General features: G+C 42.5%; 1 protein-coding gene across 1 annotated transcript in view; it reads left to right on the plus strand.

Moving 5' to 3' along the window:
- The window catches only part of CNTNAP2 (contactin associated protein 2), a 1,010,375-nt gene that overhangs the window by 488,674 nt on the left and 500,886 nt on the right, over window positions 1-20,815 (plus strand). Inside the window, exon 4 of the mRNA XM_081881791.1 lies at window positions 10,610-10,757. Coding sequence (XP_081737917.1) covers window positions 10,610-10,757 — 148 coding nt within the window. The remainder of the gene's footprint in view (window positions 1-10,609; window positions 10,758-20,815) is intronic.

Raw genomic sequence — 20,815 nt, forward strand, 5'->3', positions numbered from 1 at the left:
ATTTTTTTAATCTGGTTTTCTAAGTATACAAATGCACCACTGTCAGTAGAGGAGATTTAATGACACCAGCACATAATTCACAGGCCCTGCAAATTGATTCTTTTCGAGGCTTGCAATGATGGATTTGGGGCCTGATGTTTGCTTTATACACTGTAAGTCATTTATCTAAATGAAGGCTGGAGTTCAAAGTATATTGTTGTACTGAAGAGTAAAACGAAATGTGTTTTAATTATCAAGGAAATTTATGACACCTCTACTCTCTGTTTTTTTGCGCACGCATGCCACATTTATGTACATATTTTAGAAAATTCAGTTGTGGTTAATTGGAGCCCATTCCCAGTGCTTTTTTTCTAAAAGATATTTAGGAGTACTCTTATTTCGACGCAAGGAAATCACCATTTTATAGTTCAAATCGGGGGAAATAAATACAGTAAATGGACAAAAGTACAAAGATTCACAAAATGTTTAGGGGTATGTGTACCCCTGCGTCTCCCCAGAAAAAAAGGACTGCCCATTCCTCTGTTCACTACCTTGCTTGGAAGGAAGTTCTATTGATTTTGAAAGGGCTTCCTTAATTCCTGGGAAATACAGGATGCTAGATGCACATCCTGTTCCTGTGCGTGTTTACTCAGAAGTAAGTCCCGCTGGGTTTTAAGGTACTTACTCCTAGGTTAGATTGTGCAGAGGATTATAGTTGTAGGCCAGGCAAGGGTGGCAAACACGGTTCCCTGCAGAAGCTGTAAGACTCCCTTTCTTACCAGCCAGGGGTGATGGGACTTGTGGGGCAACCAAAGCCGCACGGCACCATCTTTGCTGCTCCTGCCTGAGACTTGGAAGTCAGTTCCATGGAACTCAGCGACATTTTGGGGTAAGGTAGATGGGATCAGGTTGGAAAAGTCATACTATGACCTGGATGCTCATACATATTTTAAAAATGGAGCACGATAGTGAGGTGGTACATTGTGCTTATTAAATACTGCAGATGCTGAAGTATTGTTTTTCTTCTTCAGGGGGTACTCAAGGGTACGCAGTACTGGCAGCTCTTTTTGTTGTTGTTAAAAAGTGTGGCACTTACACTTACTGTAACAATTTCATGGTGAGTGCCAAAACCTATTTTTTTAAGAAAAAAAGCACTGGCCTTCGTTAATAGTTAATAGCTATGTGTATTCATATAGTACTCCTGGGTAAGAATATCAGTACATTTTGGAACAAATCATTTGGGCAATGCAGTTGTGAAGGGGGAAGCAACAGTTGGGGGCACAATCTTTTGATTTAAAAAAATTAATCTAATCCTAGTTTTTTAATTAAGGGTGTGGGGAGAAGTCTATAATGAAGTCTATAAATAAAATCTATAAATGTCACCCCCTTAGGCCCACCAAATTTAGCTACACCCTAAGAACTGCTGTGGCTGTGGCCCTGTGACTTGAGTTTGGGACTGGTCTCCACATTCACGTTGCTACTCTGTCATGAAGCTCACTTGAGCCTGTCAGCATCTCCCAGACCAACCTAATGTACAAGCTTATTGTGATCATAAAACGGGAAGGGGGAAGAGAACCCCAGAGTTCTGTTGTAAGGATAGGTAAGGATAGGTATCGTGGGTAAAATAAAATTCACACATAGACCCTGGCAAACCTATGTGTTGCCCCTTCTGCTGGCAGGTCATGAGCAAAGCTTTATGGACCAGTATTGGAAGCCTCCCAGAAACAGGTTTACTGGTCAGGTCAGTAAAATACTGAATAGTTGAAGAAATCCCTTATTTCAATCTTTGTGGCTTCCACATTGTAGGCTTTGATAACCTGACGGTTCACTAAACTACTTTTGATGTTCGGTTTTGGTTTGGTTTGTGTTTCATGGGCTGAGAAACCCTCAGCAAAGGACTCCGTTTGTGGACGTCTTTACAAGAAGTAATGGTCTCTCTTTTTATTCTTACCCTATTGTTTTTGTGTTCTGGAAATAAATGTGTAGACTTTAAATGTAGTTTCTAAAAAACACACAATTAAATCAGTATTTGATCCCCAAATTACTAAATATGACATAAATGTGTGTGATATCTACCGGTATATCTAATCTATATCAGATTTAGACTGCAAAACTTGTGCGGATAGGAATGTCCACACAGCAGGAACTGAACCAAAGTTCCATCTGCAACATAAAGGTTTTGAAAGATCAGATTTGCCTAGTTTTGATTCCTTGACAATTGTTGATAAAGGGATACATGTTTTTTGAGTCTTTAACCTGGTGGGAGATAGAAGCAACTGGATGAACTGAGCAACAGTTGTCTTTCCATGCTTTTGTGAAATTCACACTTTGATCTAAACTGTTTCTGTTTTGGGCACATCTGTCCTACAAATTTTAAACCATGTGTCAGCTAGTTGCGACTTTTTTCAATGTGTCTTCTGGAATTACAGTTTGGTTAAAGGAATTCAGAATTTGTGAATAGTGATTTGACTTGCCTGAGACACACTTGCTTGACTGATGTGTGAATCACAACTCAAGTTACCCATCAGCCTCTGCACTTCCTAAATGTTCCCCACTGGATACCCCTCCCACCTCAAATTGCATTTAATAATACATATTTCGACAGAAAATATTTCAAAAATATATTTAAATGTGAATTTCCATGTGCATTTTGAAAAATAAACCAGAGACGAATGCAAAAACGTGATGGAATGGGGTCATGAGTGAACAAATGTGAAAGGGGCACAGATCAGAAAAAGGCTGTGTCAGGGATGGGGAACCTTTGGCTCTCCTGCTGTTGCAGGACTACCACTCCCATCATCCCTGAACCCTGACCATTCTGGCTGGGACTGACGCAAGTTGTTGGAGTCCAACAATATCTGGAGGACCAAGATTGTTTGATGGTGGCTCCTAGCCTCAGTAAGCTACACTTCCAGATCTCCTTGGTTATGAGCTATGGTAATTAAGTTTGGAACCGCATTAAATCTCAGAGATGTGCTGTCATGTATATGCACCGGCTCAGTCCAAAGTATTCAGAATATGTTTCTAAGCAAGTGCTGCTCCCAGTTATTGGATGCCAAGATCTGCCACTTGTGCTAACCGCTGAGCAATGAGGGGAAACACATAGCAGATCAAATATGGTACTGTATTTCCTTTTCAGTTGTAGCTGTAGTGATATTTTGCAGTGCCATAAGAGGCTATGATAGGCACAAAAATTACTTAAAACCTCTTCCTTCTCCCAGAGCAGGCAAAGAGGGACAGACTCCTAAACTTGCTGGGAGGACTGCTTTAGGTGTGATGGAAGACTGCAGCTGTGGCATAAACAGCTGCCCACTGGGCCCAAGTGTCCAGTCCAGGTGGCAACATTTGAGTCTGTCAAAGCATAAGGGACCATTGGAGGCTATAGCTTCACATGAAGCACAAAGCTGTTGTCCAGCATGTGTTTTGCCAAATGCAAGTGTTCTTTTGTATTCAGCAGTAATAACAGCACCAATGAAGAGAAGTTTGGTGCTTTTATTCAGTAGCAGGCTTAATACAAAATACAAAGCAGTGAAACAGTCTTTAAGCAGACTGCTCTGGGGGGTAGGACTCGAACCCATGGCTTCAAGTTACATGAAAGGAGCTTCTGACTAAACATCAGGAAGAACTTTCTGACAGTAAGAGCTGTTCAACAATGGAACAGATGTCTCCCTTGGGAGGTTGTGAACTCTCCTTCCTTGGAGGTTTTTAAGCAGAGTTTGGATGGCCCTCTGTCATGGAGGCTTTAGCTGGGATTCTTGCTTGCAGGGGGTTGGACTAGAGCACCTCTGGGGGTCCCTTCAAACTCTACAATTCTAGGATTCTGTGATAAGCAAGATAAGATGCTTCCCCATTCAGTTCTGGGAGCCCAGGAAACAGCAGGGGAGCAGCACCAGGCACCCAGCAGTCAGTACCCTACCAGTCTGGGCCCACGTCAAAGCTCCAGGGCCACACCCCATCTGGGAGATTTATATACTTCAGTCCCTCAGGGGCTAAGGACTGGGTGGCCTGATACCTGAATTCCTGCCACTGTTCCCATAAGTCATTACTGGGATGGTGTGAGGAGCGTTGCATTGCCTGCCAGGTAGCCCCACATCCAGCTGATGCCTTCCCCAGACATTTATTAATTTTCAAAAAAATAGCATAAAAGAATAGAAGATAACAGCAACATTTTTAAAAAAGAAATGAGAAAAAAATAAAACAGAAAAAATAACACCATAAGTAAATTTTACTTGACTTCCCTCCCCTCCCCCTCTTGGTTTCATTGTTTAGTACTTGTTCATGCACGTCCATAAAATCTTATATAGTTCATAATCCATTTTAAACCTTCATCTTAATACAAATGACATGTAAAAGTTATACTAATGTAAAAATCAATACAGAAAGCTCAAAAAATATGCATTGAACATTTACCCCCTTTTTAAATTCAAAGTTCTTTCTTTCTTAGGTTTTAAGTTATCTAACTTATCCTGCATAGTTCAAAAGGGGGTTTTTTGCCGCTCTCCTTCTTCTCTGGCGGAGGCTTCTTCCTTCTGGAGGAGCTGCTGGCAGCTCTTGGCCTGAAATCCACTCCTGAGTACAGGAACAATATATTTCATGCAGTAAGTCCATCCAAACCTGTACGTCTCAATATCACATCTTCAATTTTTTAAAATAACCATCATTTCCCACATTCCTTTCCAATCCTTATATGTCTTTTCCCAGGCCTTTTTAATGATTTTACATTGCCACCACATATAGCAACCTTTTATTGCCCTCCCCTTCTGTTTCTTCTCTATCACAGTCAAAGCCTCCCATATCATTCCACACAGAGTATCCTTTTTATCTGTCAAAGACTCCCAGAACATCTCACATGAGGTACTATTTTTATTTTGAACCACTCTTACTTTCCCATGTATTTTTCTCAAACCGTGTCCCTCTACCATTCCTGTCTTAATCATGCATTTGCCTCTTTTAATTGTCCTACTGTCTCTGAAATTAAATTGGTATTTTCCCAAATTTTGACAGCTGCCTTCTTGACATCTTCCTTAAATTGATCAAACAGTTCTCTTTTAAAATCTAAAAGCAATTGCATTAGAGCCTGGCTGATTTGTTTTGACACTGTGATTTTTTATTTCTGCCATTTCTGATTTAAACTGAGAGGTCAATACTCTCCCTGTTTCCTAGCTTCCTCTTTTCAAAACAAAATGTCCTTTCCCACCACACAAAGTGCTATTTTTAACCTTATCAGTACTTTACCAAGGACATCATCAAGTTCAGTAGAGAAAGCCAGTGCTTTCAACCTACCCCCCCTTCCAAGTTACTCACAATTACAAAATTTTAACAATCACATATTCGGATCTTTACATTAATGAACATCAAAATAACTTTTAAAATTGTAAATATAATAAATCTATACTGAACCTTTAATTTTGAGTTTGTTTTAGTCCAATATTAGCAGTAGGTAGTCCTCTTCTTTTAGTCTTAGTTTTTATCCAGCTAATGCCTTTTCATAAAGTAGAAACATTTTTGGAATTCCATTAAATTGGGGGTCTTCAACCACCAGAAAAATTCTAGAACACTTTTCCAGAAGTGAGATAGGTTCCAATCTGTTTTCCCAGAGAAAAGAAATTTTAAAACAGTCTTCCATCAAGTAACATTATAATCCTTCTCAGGTTTATCCTCCATTTTAAGTCAAGTTCAATCTCACCGTATTTTATGTTCAAGTTCAAATAGAGTTCAGGTCAAGTTCATTATTTTTAAAAATATTGAGGCTGCCTTAAACAGCTGAGTGCAGTCTTTTTAAACCTATTTGTTCATTAGTTAACCTGTCTTCCAAAGTACGTTTCACCCACAATTCACTTGCAGGTATTTCATGCCTGTTGCATCAGTAATGGGAGCGGACTTCCTTTTTCCACTCCCAATTTCTTGCCAAATTAATTGATTTAATCAATTCTTTAATTTTTCCTCACCTTCCAATGGGCACAATGTCTGGAAAGGTAACTGCTCATGGCTGGATCACAGGCTTTGCTTCTGTAGAGCTGCACCGGTGCCTACGGCTCGCCTGCCCCTCTCTCTGTTCCTTTTGGTAGATCCACGGCGCCGTCCATGAGTTTGCAGGACCCCGAGACACCCCAATGCTCCTCTTGGGTTTTTGGGCGAGGTGTGTGGCCCTCCCGCTCTTCCCCGTCCGCTCTACAAAGCCAAATCTGACAGAGCTGTCAGATTCTCCATCCAATTGCCAACTTGCGGGAACCTGGAAGTGTAAATCAAGACAATTAAAATATTCCTTCCAGTAGCACCTTAGAGACCAACTAAGTTTGTTATTGGTATGAGCTTTCGTGTGCATGTGTGTATGTGAAGAAGTGTGCCTGCACACGAAAGCTCATTCCAATAACAGACTTAGTTGGTCTCTAAGGTGCTACTGGAAGGACCAACACAACTAAAGACAATAAAGCAAACCAAAAGCACTTGACAGCAACCCTTTAGGAAGTGTCGAAAAGCAAGGAGAATAATTGTACAAACCAATTCATTGTCTCCTCAAAATACACAATTCTCCCACAATAGGCTTCCTTTACAGCATGTGATGGAGAGAATTGTTATATGATGGCTGTCGTTGTAGGTGCTGAGTAGGTACACACTTGTTTAAATTATTAGAAAATCCTCTAGGTGAAAGAAGGTGCTGCGTTTGAAATTAAATTTACAAAGACTTTTGTGTGAGCCAAAACAGGCTTGCTGACACTTTTAGCATGAAGATACGGATTTCTGAGCTGTGTAGGTCAACCAGGGTAATGCTGAAAGAGCAAAGCTATGGGAGATTGCGCTTTCCTTTCCATGACCATGACAGCTGCAAATCTTCTGTTGTTACACTGCTCACATGAAAATACCACTTTAGGTGAGAAAGTGCTTTTTGCGTTTAGCTACTTCAGTAACATCTTAGGCTGGTAAGTTACTGTCCTGGCCCAAATATTAGTGTGTAATTTAATAAGCAAAGAACACAGTGTTGATTAGGTGGCAATGGATGGTTATGTTTCAGAAAAATATACAGCAATCCAGACCCAACGTTGAGAGGAGAGACTATCTAAAGTATTTTAAAAGTTCATGTTAATATTACAATTAAAATTCCACCTATATACTGAAGCAGTCCTTCATTCAGGCTACAGCTGCATGTTGTCCTGTAGAAAACATTGCAAAAACAGTGTGTTTCTGACTGCCAGCTGTTTCCCCCAAATCCATTATTTATCTGATTTTCATTATAGTAAGGAAAATAAATTGAAATATCCACTAAAAAGTGTACTAGAGTGCTGAAGAAGAATAGCTTATGGAATCATACAACAGTACAATTGTTTTATAGCCATTTACTGCTGGCTATGAAGAAAGATGCCATCCTGTGGATTACTAAAAAAAATAAAAATAGCAAAGCAGAATTAACAAGAAGGTATTCTTTGCTTGGAGCTCAGTGAAATGTATCATTGTGCCAAAAGGTGCATAAAATAAAAGGCCGCAACATTCTTAATTTTACTTCTGGGAGCATAAATGCATTGGAGAAGTCTCTACATGCTTCCCTGGGTGCCAGTGTGGTCCAGCACAATGCAGTCAACTAACAGAATCATAATAGCACTGTCAGGAGGATGAATGAGATGGAAGAAATGTTTCCTTTGCTGAGTTTATGAGCTGATCTGCATATTCAGAACGAGTATGTAACATAGCTCTGAAGATGGATGGGAGTTTTTTGAAAGTGGGATATTGAAGGCCCCAATGCAGACAATTCCAACAAGAAAGAAAAGTGGGAGGCATCTAAGGAAACGGGTGTGGCTGCATAAGGAATTTACAGATGAGCTGAGATGTAAGAAGGGCGTGTATAAGAAATGGAAGAAAGGGGAAATACCAAAGGGGTAGCCTGCCAACCTAACAGTTCGAAAGCACGCAAGCAGATAAATAGTAGATATATAAATAGTGCAAGTAGATAAATAGGTACTGCTCCAGCAGGAAGGTAAACGGCATTTCCGTGCGCTGCTCTGGTTTGCCAGAAGTGGCTTAGTCATGCTGGCCACATGACCCAGAAGAGCAAGATGAGTGCCGCAACCCCAGAGTCGGCCACAACTGGACCTAATGGTCAGGGGTCCATTTACCTTTACCTAGCCAGCAGTTGCAGGGGGGATGTTAGCTGGGTCCAGCTAAGAATGAACTCAAGCTTGCAAGAGAGGTTAAAAATAATTTTTAAAAGTTTTCTTTGGCTATGCTTGAAGCAAGAGGAAGATCGATCAATTAGCAGGTTCACTGTATGGAAATGGAGAAATGTTATTGGGTGACAGGGAGAAGGTGGAACTGCTGAACACCTATTTTGCCTCTGTCTTCACCCAAAAGGGAAGCGATTCCCCACCTGGTGATAACAGAATAAATGATGTAAGGAGGGAGCTGCAGCCCAAGACAGGAAAAGGTGGAAAGGGAACACCTAGCCAATTTGTTTTCTCCTTCTCTGCAGGGTAGCACTTGAACCAATGGCTTCAAGTTACAAGAAAGGAGATTCTGACTTAACATCAAGAACAACTTTCAGACAGAGCTGTTTGGCAGTGGAACTGACTCCCTCAGTTCCAGACTCTGTTTTCTCGAAGGCTTTTAAGCCAAGGTTGGGTGGCCGCCTGTCCTGGTTGCTTTAGTTGAGATTCCTGCCTTGCAGGGGGTTGGACTAGGTGGCCCTTGGGGTCTCCATCATTTTATGATTTTATGAAGACTGCAGGTGGGTGACCATAATGCATAATGAATGCTGCCCTGCCTCATGGGGATGAGGGACCAATTCCCTTCTCCTGCGGGGGCCCAATTAGTGCCATTGCCTTCCGTTAAGAGTTTGGGTGTAATCCTTGACGCCTCCCTTTCCATGGAGACGCAGGTTACAGCAACAGCCAAGGCGACATTTTTCCACCTTCGCCGCATCAAACAGTTGGTCCCTTACCTTTCCCGCCCCGATCTGGCCACAGTGATCCATGCGACGGCCACCTCCAGGCTTGACTACTGTAATTCGCTCTACGCGGGGCTGCCCTTGAAGCTGTCCCAGAAACTCCGGCGGGTGCAGAATGCTGCAGCGAGGCTCCTCACGGGGTCTCTGCCATGGGAGCATATTCACCCAGTGCTTTTCCAGCTGCACTGGCTCCCGGTGGAGTACAGGGTCAGATTTAAGGTACTGCTTTTGACCTTTCAAGCCCTTCACGGCCTAGGACCCTCGTACCTACGGGACCGCCTCTCCCGGTATGCCCCACGGAGAGCCTCAAGGTCCATAAATAGCAACACCCTAGTGGTCCCAGGCCCTAAGGAAGTTAGATTGGCTTCGACCAGAGCCAGGGCCTTTTCAACTCTGGCTCCGGCCTGGTGGAACGCTCTGCCTCATGAGACCAGGGCCCTGCAGGATCTGATTTCTTTCCGCAGGGCCTGGAAGACAGAGTTGTTCCACCTGGCCTTTGGCTTGGAGCCAATTTGATTCCCTCCCTCTCTTTCTTTTTTCTTTTCCTTCTCCTTCTGCGATGAGGCTACATTTTAATATTTTAATGTTTCAATATTTTAATGTTGTATTTTAATTTTGTTTTTAAGTTGTAATCATTCAACTTGTTTTTATTATTGCTTGTAAGCCGCTCTGAGCCCGGCCTTGGCTGGGGAGGGCGGGGTATAAATAAAAATTATTATTATTATTATTATTATTATTATTATTATTATTATTATTACTATTATTCAAATTTTCCAAAACAATGTGAGAACTGGAGCACAGACATATTTTTAAAATTCACAGTTCTCTGAATTTTGCAATGTTGTTCTCCAGCTGAGCAATGTATACAAAAGTATATAACTTGGACTCCAGATACATTATTACAAAAAAAAAAATCCCACCATTCAACAATGCATTATATTTGTCTCGATCAGAACCTGCTTCATAATCCAAATTCAGAAAAGGGCTGGGAGTGCCCACCTGTCAGTCATCTGTTGTCATAGATGATGTCAGGGGATTTGACATCACTTTAGCAAAGTGCTGCTAAAAGCAAGCCCCTCCCCCACTTCGTTTCAGCAGCTGTTTCACAGCAATGAATGGGCTGCGGAAACAAAGGGGATCCCCTCCCACCAAGCAGGATTGGCCTCCCTCCTCCCTTTGCATTAGCTGACGCTGTGTGTGTGTGTGTGTGTGTGTGTGTGTGTGTGTGTGTGTGTGTACCTGTGTAGTCCTGTTCAGTTCCTGCTTTGTGCAATGCTCCCAATAACAAGCTGCTTGTTGGGCCCTTTGGAAACGGCTCCCGTGGGCTTTGGTCAACCCCTCCCCCCTTGTAGCCAAGCGCCTGCATGACATCAGGGGTGGGGTGTTGTGGGGTGGCTTGCCCCAGAAGCAGCCTTGCGGGCCAAATAAGGAAGCCTGGTGGACCAAGATTTCCATGCTAGGCAAATGACTGTCCTAGAACTTCTTATCATTCTGGGATGTGCAGAGTGCAATGCAACTTCTAGGATCGTTCTTCCAGGTGGGATAGTGTGGCAGAAGCAGCACAGCGTGGCAGTGAACCAAGCAGGTTGCTTTCTGTGGGGATCAAGTTTCCCACTGGATTACTCTTGTGAAAGTGGTCTATAGATTCTAAATAGCCCTAGTACTAAAAGGATTTTGTGTTGTTTTTTCCCCTAGGCATTTCCTGGAAATTTAAATTCTGACAGTGTGGTTCGGCATGATTTACAGCATCCAGTTATCGCCCGCTATGTACGGATACTTCCATTGGACTGGAGTGGAGAGGGTCAAATTGGCCTGAGGATTGAAGTCTATGGTTGTCCTTACTGTAAGTTCTTTTAACTTCTGCTATGTAATTTTATTTCCGCTTTCCTGAAGCTTTCTTGTGTAATGGTATTTAGCCTAGTATAATCCAAACAAGTGTGATCTGGATGCAGGATTTGGGTTGAGTGTAGTTACATTGCATATGTAATATATGCAAACTATAACATATGTAATAAGAGACCTGAGGTAGCATAGTGCCTCAGCTATGAGCTAAGAAGTTCCTGAATCAAGTGCTGACTTCTTCTCCGATATAACAGTGGCCTTGGGGCCAAGGCAATATATGAAAATTTAGCCTCAACCCTCCTTTTGCATTGTGGGGGAAATTCCGCTGAACTACCTAACAGAGTTTAGCTGGTCAATACGTAAGAGGTCTCCTTCGTCCATCAACAGAGGTACTTAAGATACAACACACCTGGAAACCTGGACAAACTGCTTTAATCTTAACTGTGGTTAGTTGAAGCAAGTGATCTTGAAATTAAGGTGCCTGATAGTTTTGTACCGTCCACCTGTGGAGCAAACTCACTCATACTCTATAGAACATAACACAGCAGTCAGAGATCACACTTCTCTGAATTTTGCAATGCATTTTATTTGCATAAAAACAGCTAAAATGCATGAATTATTACTTAAAATAAAGCCAGAAGATGTATTCCAATGCAATTTTTGTATGTTTAAAAATAATATTGCTGCTTTATGTGGAAACAGGCTGCAACAGATCAATGACAAAGCAGAATGCTACATCCCTACTTCAGGCTATAGTTTATGAAGCTGGCTTGTTCTAATTAACTATAAACCAGAAGTAGGTGTTTTTTTTGGGGGGGGAGGAACTGGCAGTGTTGTTGTTGTTGTTGTTGGACCCTCCTTTTTCACACATTGAGCAGAATGTGAAGAGCATAGGAGTGGAAACCGCTGATCTTATCCTCCACTGATCACTGAATGTGTGGCCATTCCTCCTGTTTCATCCCCATCCACAGTTCCCCATAGGGGTTGTGACACCTATGCTGTGCTGATCCTAGAAGTCCCACCACCCCACTGGCTGCATGTGTGGAACTAACACCCTATTCTCACATGCCAGCTAGCAGTGGTGGTAAGAGTGGGCCACATTTGCATCATGCGCTTCTTCCAAGGAGTGTGCAGAGATGTCTCACAACAGTGCAAGTGAAGTAGGTTATGCTGAGAGGGAGGCTCACCCAATGATATGAACCTGAGATGTGTACATATAATGCCAGCTGCTACATCTTAATCTGGGGTAACAATAGTGTGGGAATAACTCACATATGCTTCCCACCCAGAATCTGTAATATCTGCAAGTGGGCAGGGCTAATGAAGTGCTCCCATCTCATGAATGGAAACATTGCTCGAACAGAAGGAAGGATGATATTTGCATGACAGGGAACCATGCCACTGGGCCTGCCCTACCCCCCACATGGTTCTTTCATGCTCATCTTACTAGAACATTGTGACATGATGTTATGGAGTGATAGGTCTCATGCTGCTGCCAGGAAGAATGTACACCAATGCAGTGCTCCAGCAATATTATGTCAAATGTTATTCACTTTTCCTAATAACTGCAAAGATAGGCTTGCCATACATAAGTATAATTCCTGACATGGCAACACTACGGAAAAAGCAGCAGAAACATCTCCAAAAGTTTAAAATCACCAGTTTTCTGAGAGGGTAAGTTTCTAAAAAATACCGTATTTTTTGCACCATAACACTCACTTTTTTCCTCCTAAAAAGTAAGGGGAAATGTCTGTGCGTGTTATGGAGGGAATGCCTACGGGTGGCATGCCTACGGATTTTCCTCCTCTAAAAACTACATGCGTGTTATGGTCGGGTGCGTGTTATAGAGCGAAAAATACGGTACCTCAACAACTTTGCGGGTTTCAGGAATTTTACTTTTTGAAATATGGCAACCCTATTCAAAGAGTCCTAGACGCCCCCTCCCCAAAGCCTGGATTATGGCAGCATGTAGTATTGTGGGTTGGAGAGGAAACCTGCCGTGGGGCAGGAGGTTGATGAGAATTACTGAAGAGACATAGACCATCTGGAGGGGATATACTGGGACAGCTTTTCTTCACTCAAAAGACACAATCCAACTGAAACCCTTTTAAATTAATGGAAAGTTAATGTTCTCTAATGTGTTGCCTATTTTGCAAGCATAGTGTTGTTGACTATTTAAGGTTATCACTTTTAAAAGTGAACACTTTTAAATAATATATCACCACCTAGTCTCCTGACTGGGATGCGGGTGGCACTGTGGTCTAAACCACTGAGCCTCTTGGGTTTGCCGATCAGAAGGTCGGCGGTTCGAATCCCCACGACAGGTGAGCTCCCGTTGCTCAGTCCCTGCTCCTGCCAACCTAGCAGCTCGAAAGCACATCAAAGTGCAAGTAGATAAATAGGTACCACTCCGGCAGGAAGGTAAATAGCATTTCCGTGCGCCAGAAGCGGCTTAGTCATGCTGGCCACATGACCCAGAAAACTGTCTGTGGACAAATGTCTGTTCCCTTGGCCAGTTTGCTGTTAAACCAGTTGCATAATGAATCCTGAAAATGGGCTAAATAGAAATTACAGAAACTGTGACTCCCTCATCCAGTGATGTCAGACGGTTTTATTATGTTGGCACATAAGCAGAAAGCATAAACCCATTCTGGTAAAGTCAATTTTGCCTGTAAGTACTGAGGTTGCAGTTGCAAGATGTTCAATCCTAGAAGGTGGAGGGAAAGTAATAGCAGTTCAGTCTTACAGACAGATCTGGTAAAGATCCAGAGACTCCATACAGGAAAATGGAAGAAAGGAGGAGTTAGTCAACTCTACCCCATGATTAATTAGAACCACCTAGATATATATATATATATATGGAAATGTGTATTTCAACATTGATAGGAACACATTTTTCTGCATTTGGGTCCATTCTTGGAGCCAAGGACCATATCACAACATCTGGAAAAGTGCAAAATCTGAAGGAATTACACCCCTGCTCTATATATTAGTCCGGAAGGTATGAAGCAGGTATACATTCACTTAAAAATGTGGACCAAACAGATTTCTCTTCCATCGTTTTCTGAAGTCACACATAAAGTTGCTGCAAAAAATGACTCTCTTTCTTTAGTTAATATAAATCATAGGTTTCCCTTCATGCTGTAGCAGGCTATTTTTCAAAGCAGGGATTCATATAAATTACAGCAAAACCCAGCTTTGTGTCATGACATTCTCTTTCGTGGCTTCTTTCTACCATTTCAACCACTGTAAATAATACTCCTAGTTAGTCACCATGGAAAAGGAGAAGAGGTTTCTGAAAGTGTGGCCTTTAAAGCAAGTCTTTGGAAAATGAAGTCTCCCTGGTGTCCTTTCATTCAGCTGTGGCAAGTAGATGTGGAGAATCGTAGCCTAATTCATTCTGCATAGCCTTTTCAAGCTCTTTGCTTGAGTGAATGTCCATAAAGGCTTTGGTTGGCATTCTGCCACCTTCTCATTTCTTCAGCAGTGACCGATCAGTTTGTCCACAGTGACTTGGTCACCTGGGAAATCAGGGATTGATCTTTCTGAAAGGAAAAGTTCACCAGATTTAAGGTCTGGAGTTTTGTTTCTGTGTCACCGGTTTTAAGCCTAAGGGGCTGTTTCACTGATGTCTAGAGTAAGATATGAATTGCCAACCATGGCAATTATGCTTCAGCCGTCATTCATGTCATTCTTTGCTATTTCATGACCACGTCAGCAGGGAGTGACGGGATGGCAGTGGAAGGAATCTTGCACGATTCCTCTGTGTGGACAGAGGCTTCCCTTCAGGCCCCTGTCATCAGTTAGCTTTCTTTTCTTTTGCTTATTACTTAGGTCCCATCTGCACTATATGTTTTCAGCCATATCATACCACTTTAAACAGTCATCTCCCCCCCCCCAAAAAAAAAGAATCCTGCGAGCTTTATTTTGTTACGGGTGCTGAGAGATGTTAGGAGACATCTATAGATAGAAGTCTCCAAAGAACTCTCAGCATCTTTATACTTCCTAGGATTCTTTGGGGGAAGCCATGACAGCTAAAGTGGTATCATAGATGTGCCCTTTTGTATCCTGCCTTCCCACCAAATGATCCAAAGAGGCAGCTATGTTAGTCTGTTGTGGCAGAAATAACAAAGAGAAATGACTATGGGAAAGACCAGGTCTATGGACTAAAGACCAGGTGATCTGATGTGTGAAGTATTGGCCTAAACTGGCAGGATGCACCTGAATGTAGAAAAGAATAAGAAACTGAGGTGAGAATGAGAAGTATATTTTATGGAGAGTTGCATTTCTGTCTCTGCCTTAATTACTGATACTGGGATCCTCAGACTGGCAGAATCCGAGACCAAGGAGAAGAGTTGGTGGAAGAAGATTGGAAGAAATTTAAAGTTTATCTACAGAAACATTGCAAAATTAAGGAATGTTAGAAGGATGTTGGAATGAAGTAATGTGCTTTTAGCAGAAATGATATAAAGGATTAAGTAAAAATGGATTGTTAATTGGTGAAAGAACAGAATGTAAAATCATAGTATATTAAGATAAATCATTAGGATAGAAATAAAGATGGAAAGGATTTGCTGAAATATTTAATTGAATTAGAATACAAAAAAGGGAGGTGTGAGGAGGTCAAGGAAATAAGCAAAGGAAAGAAAGTTATGTAAAGGATTGTTTTGTTTTGTTTTTTTTAATTATTTGCATCTTTTTCTGCTTTTTTTCTCTCCCCCCCCCCTTGTTCTTGTATTGCTCTGTATTTTTTTTCCTGTTTAAATATGTTCCTTATTTTTTCTTTTTGTAACCTTTAAAATCCCAATAAAAATCTATTAAAAAAAAAGATACTGGGATCCTCAAATGGGTCCCCATGCTTAAGAAGCTGATACCCAGAAAATCATTTTGCTAATGATAAGCAGAGATACCTGGGTGTGTATCTTCAGCATTTGTTTCAGATTTCTTGCACCAGATCCTAAACATTTATGCAAATGTGCTACCTGGAGAGAATACACACATTAAATAAAATCTGTGTAATTTGTGAAGTTGCTCAAGTGTAACAAGCCATATTCAGCTTCCCATACATACTTTGTAAACTCTGTCCTATTATATTTTTCAAAAGAAAACTAATTTTTTAGATGCTGTTTACTCATTCTCATGGCAGAATGCCAGCTCATTAGTAAATAGTTTTTGGGTATCAGCTTCTTAAATATTATAAGCTACTGTAGAACCACAACAGAAATAATTAATACAACTAATGCACTAAAAGAATCATAACAAAACAAATTCCTTCCAGTAGCACCTTAAAGACCAACTAAGTCAGTTCTTGGTATGAGCTTTCGTGTGCATGCACACTTTTGACTATGGCAGACCAACACGGCTACCTATCTGTAACTAAAAGAATCATGTTCATGTGGAACTAGTGCCAACTTGCATGAACCTTTTCTATTTCTTATCACAATTCTTGAATGCCTGTGGACTCACTGCTGCTTTTGTTTTGAGGTGACGTAAGATACTATGGCCCAGTAAGCAGAGGCTTCCCTAGGAGTGGCTCAGGAGTGGTTCAGGGCTTCCGCTAGGCTTGCAGCCTGGCAGTGGCAGCCTCCACATGGAGATGCCAATCATAAAACTGGCATCTTTTCATAGATGCTGCTCAAGGGACTGCCATGATTTTGCAATAATTGTCACCCCCCCCCTCCAAAGGGCTTGCACAGATTTTAGCAATGGCACATTGGCTGTATTTGGATGATCATCTATTGACTCTGGAGGCCGAGGTATGAATTAGATTTCTGGCCTCTCAACTTTTGGAAGCTGACATATGAATTAGGTCCCTTCCCTCCTCCCTTCCTGATTATCTAAGAGAAAAGCAAAAGTCTTTGGTTAACCAACCATTGTTTCCCGTAGTCATTCCCAGTTCTAAAACAAGGAGCTCTGATCCCTTGTCACTGCTAAAAGCAGAGCATCTGTCACTTTCCTTGGACATGCAGGGACATGTTGCTGGATTGATGTCAATAACTCTGGTAAGATGTATTTTCTGCAGTGACAATGTTTAGAACACCTACAAAATTGCTTTTATTTAGTAATTCTCTATTCCAGAAACAATATATGTACCTCAGTAGGTTTTAAATATGATTACATTTCTGCACAGTTATCAGATGAGCTCAAAGATAGTTTGATTGTTTGTTCTTTGACTAGAGGGACAGTATAACAATCCCTGGTGACTAGCCAGCTTTCCAGCAGTAAGCAGACTCCCGTCAGCTCAAGATACTTTTTATTACAGAAACAAACATCCTGAGCGGGGCTTCGCACTCCTCTATAGATGTTCTAATCTGCTCTAATCTAATCTCAATAGATGCTCTAATCTGAATCCGAGTTCTGCTTCCAACAGGATCTACCCCAGAACCTCCTATGTCTGCCCCTCCCCTTCCGCTCCTCTTTGAGGCATTCCCAACGCCTCCTCCGAGGACTGAGAGTCTGAATCAGCTCTTCTCCACTGACAGTGGATAGCCTCTCTCTTCTCCACTGGCAGCCTGGCCTCTCCTTGGCCCTTCCTTCACAGGGAGGGCTGTGGGGTTTCAGTTTTGGAAACCAGCCCTTATCAGAATCGTCAGCCTATGAACTGCTAGCTCTGAAGTTTAACCCTTCTGCCTCCTCAGGAAAGTCAGCCTCTTGTTCACTTTCCGAGGCTAACCCTTCTGCTGGGTCTTGGGGAGCCACGTTCTGCTGCACACCAGCCCAATCTCTGAGTGATGTGAGATTCCAGGGGTTCCTGGCAGTTCCCCAGGGTTTGTGTTCCCTTTTGGAAAGAGACACAGCAGAGACTGTGATGTATTTAGGGTATATGGTTTATTTATCCATTTATACAACCTGAGCCTGCGAAGGAGGGTCTTGTTTCTCCCATAGTCACAGCCTAGGACTCAAGAAAATACCAACCCTTTCTGTGCTTCTCTGGCTTTCCAGCTTGCTGCCTTGCTCCTCAGTCACACAGCTCCCAACTCTCAGCTCTGGCATTATTCCTTCTCACTATGTATGAGTGGAGGGAGGGGAGGGGACCACCCATTTGCGTCTCCTTTGGTCTCCGTACCCCCCAGCAGGAGGTTAGGCCAGCTTGATTAGATTATAACACTTCTTGCTGGATCCAGGGACTAGAAGTCTGGAACCCATCTTGATACCCCAAGCCTTGCTTACATTCTAACACCTACTGAATCCAGGGGTTAGAGAGGTCTGGCACCCACAAACTCATAACACTACCCCTTCCCCACAGAACTGAACACCTATCCCCAGATGTGTAAGCAGCAAAATTCAGCTTACCTTTAGAAAAATCACAGACAGACTAGCGGAGGCATTAGAACACATATAATCAAAAACTGATAATAAAACACAATTAGACTTTTAACCCAATCCAGTAACAGCCTATTCCTATCAAGCAAGTGCATCAGATCACTTCAGGCCTTCTTCTTTCTCCTTGGCACACGCTCCCAGTCTGTTCTGTGTCCAAACAGTTTACCCAGCCCCCTCCCCCCGCATGCCTGAAGTGATGAGTTCCGTCATATTTAAACCAGGATTATAAGCCTCAGTACCAGTGCTGCATTACCCAAATGCCTTGATCACACTTTCCTTTGTGCCACTGCAGCACAAAGCAGCTTTCAAGCACACACAAGACTTTCAGAGTATTTCCTAAACATCATCAAACAGTTCCCATCGCCACAAACATGCAAAAAGCACAAATCAGTAGCATTTTAAAACCATTGCCAAAACTTGCAGGAAGGATCCCTTGAGTTGGGGGAGGGGACCCCACTCATTTGCTATCTTGCACAGGGCCACTTCCTTTGTTCCTCTTAATAGCCCATCAGCTCACCAGGAAGCTAGCCAGGCTGTTCCAGAATTAGAAGGGGTTGCCAGGCATTACAAGGGTCTCAGCATACAGCCTACTCCCTGTTCCTATACTATCTCCTTCATTCTGCAATAAAAAAGAAACAGAGAGAAAAGCAATGCAAGAACAGAGGGCAGCTGTTCCTAGGGGTATCTGATAAAATGATTGTAAGCCCCCAGCCAAACATGGCCAAATGTGGCTGTCTACTTTGGCGTGGTCTCTCTCTTAATTGGTGATCCTCCTGTGGTTTTAAATGCTACATGGCTGGAAGAATGGGGTAGGGGATAAGCATTGTTCTCCCCCCCCCCATCTTCCTTTGAGGCCACAGGTCTACAAAGACTTTAGCACCTTGCAATTGTTCTGCCTCCATGCTCTGAAGAGAGTTGGACAACTGGGCAACACTCCTGGGCATCGTGGGAGATTAAAACGCAACTAGTCTTAGCAACTCGGTGCTGCTGGCAGCTTCGCTCACGGTCTCTCTGCCTTCTACTGCCAGAAAGGCTCACGGGAGATGACCTGCAGAGAGGCTCCTCAAGGTGCCTTGAAGATGGCCCTATTCCAGGCACCTTCACAAGCCTCTCTGCAGGTGGTTGGGAAACACTGGGAAACACTGGTCTAGTCCCAACCTCGTTTCCCAGCCTTTAATCTACCGGTGATTAATGTTCACATGTAATTCCCACCCCTCACATGTAATTCCCGCCTTGTATGTATGTTAACCAATCAGCATTAAGTTTCTTTGTGTTTGTATCAACCAATCAGCCACAAGCACACCTGTGGCAATGTTTGTAATATTCAATAAAAGAGAGTTCCCGGGGCTTCCCCGGCAGACACCTCATGACAGCCACTGCTCGTCTGTCGTGATTTTCATTCCTACAAGCCTGTCTGATTTGGATCCAATTCAGGACCCTGGTTCCAATTCAGGACCCTGGACCTAAATGCCAGTGCCTCCTCCATACCAAGCTGCATGTGCTCTCAGATCTTGAGGCTGAGGCCTCTCTTCTGTCCCTCTGTCTTTGTAGAGTGGGAGGTGGGAGTTCTGGTCTTCTTTCTTCTTCTTTGCTTAGTTGACTTTGCAGAACTTGCAGGGAGAAAGAATTTCGCTAAACGTTAGAGAAACCTCTTAATGGTCAAGATGTTTGACCTCTCAGGAGGTGGTGAGCTCACATTTGCTGGAAGCATTTAAGCAGAAGCTGGGCAGCCAATCACTAGGATCCTGCATTACAGATGGGGGGGTGAACTAGATGGCTTCTGGGGTCCCTTCCAGCTCTCTTAAGCTATGATTAGGTGGGATAATTCCACCATCGTTGTGTGTTTTGATTGGGGAAGGCTGATAAATCCAAATTTCCAATAAATATAATCCAAGGGAATGAATAACAAGTTTAGGACAATGCTGTAAAAATCACCATCAAGATAATGTTTTTAAATTACAATTAAGTGCCAGACTTCTAATATCTGAAAAACGGAAGCTAGATAACCACAAAACATCTGAATGTTTTTGAAAGCATTATCCTTTTCAAAATCTTTCTTTTCATAATGAGCATCTTCCTGCAATTGAGAAACTCTAATTGAAGGCATTTAAGACTGCTGCTCAGAGGCATAAGGAATACATATGAAATTGTTCTCTTGCATTAGCTAGTTCATATCTGGTGTTATGATATGAACCCCCCACCCCACCCCACAAAACAATCTGAAACAAAAACACATAGCTGTACAATAGCATCTTAGTTCTGACTAAGATCTGATTCACCCAACCAACGAATTATATGCGCCAGTTTAAAGGCTGTGATAACATTTCACTGAAGTAATACACTGGGCCTTACTTTCAAAAGGCACTAAATTGTGTGGAATGTTTTCAGATCAAAGCCAGACAGTGCAGGTGCCTCACATCAAAAGCCTTCTGTCACCACAAGGAATTAAGCCCGTGGTGTCAAGGAAAGGCCTTGGCTCTACTCCCCAAAGGCTTTGCATTAATTTCCCTATTGTGCAAAGGGGACATTGAGTCCCTTCAACTCAGCTGACAATCTGCAACGCAGGATGCTACTTGACACTGCAGTAATTAGAAAGCTGAAAGAGGAAGCAATGGAATCGAAGAACTGCTCACTTGGGGCAGAAAATGAGAGGTCATGGGAGAGGCTTTAATGGAAGAGAGCTCACAGTACAGAACAAAGAATGACGAGGTCAGCAAGAGAAACACTGCAGTAATA

This window comes from Podarcis erhardii, assembly GCF_964252035.2.
Source record: "Podarcis erhardii genome assembly, chromosome: 12".
Taxonomy (NCBI): domain Eukaryota; kingdom Metazoa; phylum Chordata; class Lepidosauria; order Squamata; family Lacertidae; genus Podarcis; species Podarcis erhardii.